The sequence below is a fragment of the Dipteris shenzhenensis genome, chromosome 18 (assembly GCF_047967505.1).
Source record: "Dipteris shenzhenensis isolate YYH24624 ecotype China chromosome 18, Dip_SZ_1.0, whole genome shotgun sequence".
In the NCBI taxonomy this organism is placed as follows: Eukaryota; Viridiplantae; Streptophyta; class Polypodiopsida; order Gleicheniales; family Dipteridaceae; genus Dipteris; species Dipteris shenzhenensis.
In genome coordinates this window covers 49,532,553-49,540,623 of record NC_141613.1, presented here as the reverse complement: position 1 = coordinate 49,540,623, position 8,071 = coordinate 49,532,553, and the positions used below count along the sequence as shown (strand labels likewise).

General features: G+C 41.1%; 1 protein-coding gene across 1 annotated transcript; it reads right to left on the bottom strand.

Moving 5' to 3' along the window:
- Positions 1–2,598: 2,598 nt before the first annotated feature.
- Positions 2,599–5,441, bottom strand: LOC147891359 (pentatricopeptide repeat-containing protein At1g03540-like). The gene has a single exon (XM_087389201.1). It carries the CDS (start codon positions 5,407–5,409, stop codon positions 2,599–2,601), a length of 2,811 nt encoding a protein of 936 aa, XP_087245327.1. The 5' UTR covers positions 5,410–5,441.
- Positions 5,442–8,071: the final 2,630 nt, after the last annotated feature.

Genomic DNA, 8,071 nt, shown 5'->3' with positions numbered 1-8,071 from the left:
GGGTCCCCCGGGTTTGTGGAGGTTCTTACTTTGATAGGGCCTTTACCCTGATAGCACGGATAGTAACCATAGAAAACTCATGGCCTTGCTTGTCCATTTGGATGGTCCATCTTTTAGATGGATGTCAAGTTTTCTCTTTTAAATGGTATCCCAAAGGAAGAAGTTTACGGGGAGGGATTTCACGTTTTGGATATAGGTACATAGGTGTGCAGATTGAAGAAAGTTTTGTACAGGCATGAGGGATTCACTAGTAGTAATAAGGAGACGTCACTTGCGTGCAATATGCAATAAATATATGAAAATTTCCTTTATCTACCTCCTATTTATGGGACCTTACCTTATAAAATGTACCTTCCTTCCCTTATATAAACCCAAGAGCATGATACTAACACATGACTTCTTCAATAAGATTGGATTGTCTTAGAGTCCATCAGATGCAAACCCATATCTCTTTTCACTAGGGGGTGTGGGAGGATGACCATAATGTTGTATCTTAATTATCTAATTCTTGTAGGTGATCACGAGGAGAGGACTTCGGTAGTTAAAGAGATCTTGATGATAGATTTTGAGATGATTGGTAGGAATTTTTTACTATTTCCTTGAATAGAAGTGAGACAAAGAAAGCAACACATCTTCTTTCCCGAGGAGAACTATTGATGTGAGATTCAAATGACAAAATATAATGATCATAAGCTAGAAACTCCTTGTACGGTTGCAAAGTCTAGACATGTACCTTGCACAAGAGGAGTCACTCAAAAGTGTAAAATTGAATTTTCACACTCTCCTATTGAAGGTTTAGTAGCCTCATAGCATCATGCACTTGCACCACAAGGTATGGTCTCAAAAACTTGGAATGAAATTAAAACCAAATCAACGAGTACTTTTATCTCTTGATTTTGAAGTTGATATGATTGTGGAATGGTATAGTTTTAGACAAAGGATGGGAGAGCCTCTAAGAGATTATACAGGAATGTACTAGACTACGTAGCTAAAAGTATAAACATTCCATTGTGTAATTCAACATGAATAGTACCCAAAAATCACTAAAGGGGGAGAGGTTCTGTCCATAATTGATTATATGCTAATTTGTTTCTTCATTACACATCATGGAGGACTGACTACATAAGATAACATGCAGAGTCTCCTTTACCTGCCTACTAAATGTCTGCAATTCTGCTTACATCTCATCTTTGGCAGGATGCCAAATGTCACCGGCAATGAATTCATCCACTTTTGTTTCACCTAAATATAGCTGCACTCATGCTGCTTTTGTCACATCACTTATCACACTTCGATACATCATCCCACAAGTGAGCTGCAGCATCAATGTTTCACAATATCGCACAAGGAGCTGTACTTTTTGATCGAGCTCTAAGACCCTGGTTGGAAGTATGCTCTGCTCCCTTCAAATCCCCATAGATCCTGCAGGCACGATCTCAAACATGCAGCAGCAATATTTTCTGACAATAACAAAAAAGGAGCAATTTTTTTGGGCTTAGCTCTAAAGCCCTGATTGGGGCTTAGCTCTAAAGCCCTGATCCATCCCTTCAGAAAACTATGATTCTGCAGGCACCGACCAAATCTCAACCATCAGCAGGCATATGTTCGAATGCCATAGTATAACGAGTCCTCTAATGCCCAAAAGGATCAATCATGCACTCATGAAGCTCTACCATGCAAGTTAAGCCATACCCACTCTTCATGGACATGAAGCAACTGCCGTCACCTATATGTCCCATGTGATAGCCTGCACTGAAAATGCAGACAAAGGTGATTTAATCTGGCATTATGCAATTGTGCTACATTTTGCTGATTACTTTCCAGGGCTGTGTTTCCATGCCCATCCTGGACGCATGCTGCGATCATAGCATTCCTGATGAATATCTGCTTAGGGATGCTGTAGAATGAAATCCTTGCCTGGTCTACATCCCCACACTTGCCATACATATGAACCACAAATGACCCCAAAATGTCATCTAGCTGGCACCTGAGGTCGATGATCAGCATGTATCTCCTCACCCACAACCAAGGCCACCCTGCCATGTTGGCACATGCATCAACAAGGCAAGCAAAGGTGATCTATGCCTTCAAGCTCTATCCACAGATATAATTCTAAAGCCTCTTTAACATCCTCATTCTGTGTGCATGCTGTTATTATTCCAAGTCATTACATTCCTTTGAGGCATTTTACTAAACCTTTGCTTCTCCAAATTCTTACACTGTTCAACAACAACAGGTGACTCGAAACTGCCTTCAACGATACCAGCATGGATTCAATGATCGCCTTCTACAGTTTCCATGCTTGCACTTTTGCTATTGCGACCCTCGCTGATATCCATTGTTAGCAACGGCTGCGTTGAAACGTGCAGATAACGCAAAAGTGATCTCCTTTCGATCAACACCTTCATGCTTCATGTACGAAATAAATTTAAGTGCCTACTTGATATGGCCAAGCTAGGCACATGCCACAATCATGGCAGTCAAAGTGATCACCTTTTGCTTAAGCGTTCTGTAAAACAGATCCCTGGTGCATTGATCCATACATTCAAGTCAACAGAGCTGGGATGGAACGACCATCAAATAAAGTCCTCACATCTTCTACAATTGCCATGTATTTGGATAGCACAGTTTCCTAAACGTATCATTTGGCTTATCTGCAACTGCTGACATGAGCCGATGCAATAAGCAGCCATAATGGGTGGCAAATTTTGTGGATAAACTTGGGACTGGAGCTAATCCGAGCTCTCCATCCAAGAGTATAGGAATTCCTTCTACTTCATGATTCACACCCCTCCTTTTCAGGGCCACTCTCACCTTTGCTACACCATCCCACATGCCAGCTGCAGCATAAATGTTTGACAATAACACATAAGGAGCAGTATTTTTTGGGTCGAGCTCCAAAAGCTGATTTGCAGCATGCTCGGCTCGCTTCATATCCCCATGGATTCTGCAGGCACCAAGCAATCTCAACCAAGCAGCAGTCATATGTTCAAATGGCATATTGTTAATTAAGTCCTCTGCCTCACCCAATTGTCCCGTTCGACCAAGAAGATCAATCATGCATTCATAATGCTCTACTGTGCAAGTTAAGCCATAGTCTTTCTGCATAGACAGAAAGTAAAGCTTACCATCATCTACCTGTCCCGTGTGATTGCATGCAGTAAGAATGCTGACAAAGGTGATTGCATCTGGCTTTATGCCCTTACGCTGCATTTGGCCATAGAATTCTAGGGCCTCATTTCCATGCCCATTTTGGGCACATGCTGCAATCATGGCATTCCAAATGACCAGACTCTGTTCAGGGATGCTGCAAAATATAATCTTAGCCTGGTCCAAGTTCCCACACCTGCCATACATATGGATAACAGCTGATCCCAAAAAACCATCTAGCTGGCAACCACTGTCGATGATACTAGCATAGATCTCCTGACCCTCCACCAAGGCTGCCATGTTCGCACATGCATCCACAACAGAAGCAAAGGTGGTCTTGCTTGGTTTAAAGCCTTCAAGCTGCATCTGCAGATACAGTTCTAGGGCCTCCTTGCCATGCTCATTCTGTGTACATGCTGTAATCATGGCATTCCAAGTGACCAAATTCCGCTTAGGCATTTTGCCAAACACAGCCTTTGCTTCCTCCAGGTTCTTGCACTTGCCATACATGTTCACAAGGGCAGTCCCAACAACAATATCTGACTCAAAGCCACTGCCAACAATGCTAGCATGAATTCCCTGACCCCTTTCTATATTTTCCAGGCTGGCACACGCATCTACAGCACAGATCAAGGTGATCATGTCTGGCTTGAAACCTTCATATTGCATCTGATGGAGGATTCCCAACACCTCCTTGCCACACCGACTGACTGTCATCATCACATTCCACGAAACAACATTTGGCTCAGCTATTCTGTTGAATGCGTTTTTTGCATCATCCAAACTCCCACACTTGCCATACATATTGACCAGTGAATTACCTACAGCTACATCTGTCTGAAATCCCCTCTCGATAATGTTTGCATGGATCTTCCGACCCTCTTCTAGTGCTGCCAAGCTTGCACATGCATCAAGAATGGAGATGGAGGTAATCTGGTTTGGGTAAAAGTTGCGAAGCTGCATTTGGTTGAAAAGCTTCAGAGACTCTTCACCGTGCATATTCAGGGTACACGCCACAATCATAGCATTCCAAGAGATCACATCATGCTGAAGCATATTGTCAAAGACTCTCCTCGCATCCTTAAGACTCCCACACTTTCCGTACATGTTTACAAGGGTGTTTCCTACTGCAACATCTAAGTCAAACCCATCACTGGTAATGTTAGCATGTATCCCCCTTCCCTCTTCCAGGGCCGTCAAGGTGGCACATGCATCGAGCGAGCAAATGTAGGTAATCTTATTTGGCTTGAGACCTTCAACCTGCATTTGGCAAAACAATCCTAAGGCCTCCTTGCCTCGCCCATTTTGGGCAGATGCTGCGATAATGGTATTCCAAGAGACCACATCGTGCTGAGGCATTTTGTAAAATATGTTCCTTGCAGAATTGACGCTGCCACACTTGCTATACATATTAACCAAAGTATTTCCTATGACAATGTTTGACAAGTAACCCTTGTTAACAATGGCTGCATGTATAAATTGACCTTGTTCTAGAGCCGCCAAGCTCGTGCATGCATTGAGAACGGAAATGAAAGTAATCTCGTTTGGCTCGACACCCTCATACTGCATGTACCGAAAGTATTTTAGCGCCTCGTTGCTAAGGCCCTGCTGGGTACATGCTGCAATCATGGTTGTCCATGAGACAACATTTCGCTTAGGCATTCTGTGAAAGTGATTCTTTGCTTCGTCCATATTGCCATTCAGAATATATGCATTAATCAATAAATTCCAGGAAAACAAATTTGGCTTGGGAAGACCATCAAATACAGCCCTCGCATCCTCCATACTTCCACAACTGCCATACATTTGGATGACACAGTTTCCTAAAAAAGCATTTCGACCACCTCCGCATGTGATGATGTGAGCATGGACTTGTTTGCCCCCATAAAGGTCTTTAATGTCAGCGCAACTCCTCAATAGACGGGCGTAATGGGTGGCAAAATGCGTGGATTCATCGAGCTCTCTATCCGACAATATTGGGTTTTGTTCTACCTCATGCTTTGATGCAATAAGGACGCAGATTTGCAGGAATCGTTCCGCCTTGCAGGTTCTAAGACCAGCAAGCTGGCTTGGAAGCTCCTGTGCGACGCTGAAACATGATGGAATACGCACTCCATTGTAAAGGATCCAAGTCAAGGAGGTGTGTCGAAAAGGTGTGGAATAGTCACATTTGAGGTTGCATAAGATGTGATATGTTGGTGAAGTGTGAAGAGTGTGTGAGCTTGACAAAGAGATGGTGGGCGAAAGTGAAGAGCCCATGATGTTGGTACCAAGCCTTCACGGCTTTAGCCTTCCTATGCATTAACTTTTGATCCTCGAGAGCTCACAAGATTATATTTATATGTTGAGACTATTTCTCCCCACTCCTCCCCATTGTTGCCTTGAATGCATCTCCGCTTGGCCTCCACTAGGGCGGCCAATCTTGCTCGTCCATGACCTTTGGGCACGCCCACCTTGGGCTAAGTCTTTACACACCCTTAAGGCCTTATCTCATGGAAGGGAAAAAGAGAGGAAATAGCTATTTCCCTTATAGGAGAAATGCGGGGGCAATAGAGGGGGATCACGGGAAATAGCATGTATTATGAAAGTACTCTTTCTTTTTCCAAAGAGTGAATGAGAGAGAGAGAGAGAGAGAGAGAGAGAGAGAGAGAGAGAGAGAATATGAAAGTGCTCTTTCTTTTTCCAAAGAGTGAATATATATATTTCCTTATAAGGAAAATGGAACAAATTGATGAAATGGTATTTTGTTTACATTTTTTAAGCTTTAGCATATATTTTTGTGCAAGAAAATACCCTTTTTTTAAAGATTGTCTCTACATCACACCACATATCCTCATTGGTACAGAATTGGTCTTCCACCTTCCACGACACTCATTGCAAGAGGTAAACAACGGTTCCAGATCACCCTTGGTCCACATCTTTCCACTTCAATCTTGTTGGCTCTACCCACCTACTACTTTGCTTTATACCTTTCACTACTTTCTTGTGGAATTCTTGCAAAAAGAAGAGCATAAGTTTGATAGAGTTTTGTACGCCGTACATGCGTGTTTGACTGTAGACTCATCCTCACGAGCCTCTAAATGCTTAAAGGGTGATTGTTTGCCCTTCTTGGGCATTTACCTCCCTCATGCCCTCCAAATCCCTCCTCGATGTGCTCATCGCTAACATTTGTAGCATTCAGGGATGCTTTTTTGCATTGCAGAGATGAATGGACAATTGCCATATATGACAGTGATTACCCTCTCAAGTTTTACTAGAAATTGTATACAAAATTCATGAGGTAGATACTAGATTTCTCCTCACATTAGCCAAATGTCAAGGGAGACCAAAGCAGAGCAAGGCCATATTCTAGAGTTTTATCACCCAAGATACACTATCACCAAAGAATTTAACAATTGCACGATTAGCAGTAGCAATGCACATAGAAACACAGATGTGAGAGCAAATCCGTGCATAAGTAGAGCAGTTGCGCAAGTCCTGGGAAGATAGAGGCGTAAATGCATTACTCATTTGTTATTCAATAAACCAAGGTCATAAATGTATTGCTCAACAGTTATTCAACAAACAAAGGTCACGAAGCAGCTCTTTGAATGCAAGTTTGACTGAATTTTTGGATGGCAAAGGAGGTAAATGATAGAGAATAACTATTGTTTGTCAATGCACCAATAGATCTAGAGAATAAAATTGTTAGGTGGCTAAGACCTATTGCCTACATGTCGATGATCTTGTAGCAGATTTTGCATTAGGTTGGCAATGTCCAATTTGTGACATGCCTCTCAATGCCTCTATAGGAGCCTATGTGGCACCATGTGGTTATCACTTTCATCTACAGTGTCTTGTTAGGTTCCTTCCCATTAATTTCTCTTTTTCTTATGTAGTTGTGAGTTTTCAAAAATAAAAAAAGCTATGTATATAACTCTAGCCTTTGTGACATAAATATCTAGGCGATACATTCAAAAGTTCAGACACTGGGAAGTGAATACACCTTTCGATGTAAATATTGATGATATTCTTGGATCGATAAGTGGTACTATGCGGGGAGACTCTTTTGTAGATAGTGATGCACTTGCTTATCCAAGCCACTAATCTTGTATAACATGCTAACATATTTTTCAAATTGTATATACTAAGATAGTCACAAGCAATTTTGTAATGATATGTGCTATATATGTGGCATTTAGTCATATATTTACTTGCTATACAAGCATTTGTCATTCTTGTTTATGCAATATTTTGAGTATAATTTTGAACATTAAAGTATTATGTATGTCTCATTCTTATCAATATATGCTTAATTTCTATCAATGTATGTTTCATTTTTATTAATTCATGTTTCATTTCAATCAATATATGATTCATTTCTATTGACGTGAAATGGTGCTAATATACATAAGGGGGCTTGGGAAATCACCAAATTATGACAACATAAGAGGGATTGGTAAAATGTGATGATATACATAAAAGGGGTAGGACATGAGTATGTTGATATTGTAGAACATGCTGATATCAATTTTAATTTTCTATACAAGAAAACATTCGACTACTTTTATTTTTTCAACTAGTTTGCAAGAAAAGATTTGTCTAGTCTTCATATAGCTCTCAAAAATTCTATCAAATCATCTCTTTTGCTTATTCAAAGCATGACTTGCAGCAAATGACAAAGGGAACTAGGCTCTATTCGGTTTTTAATCTTGTGAGAAAGAATATTAGCATTTTCTACTTACAACACATGTTGGCTTCCTTGATGCATGTCAATGACAAAAGAAGCCCAGCATGTGTTAGATGGAGACAATGCTAGTGTTCTTTCTCATAAGATTAAAAATCAGACATAGCTTAGTTCCCTTTGTCACTCACACTAGCTCATGCCTAAAAAGTCTCACTAGCTTGGATGCACCATATATAAAATCGTATCCCAATAAAA

Excerpts from the sequence above, each read along its gene's own strand:
- LOC147891359 (XM_087389201.1), bottom strand. The coding sequence starts at position 5,409 with ATGGGCTCTTCACTTTCGCCCACCATCTCTTTGTCAAGCTCACACACT.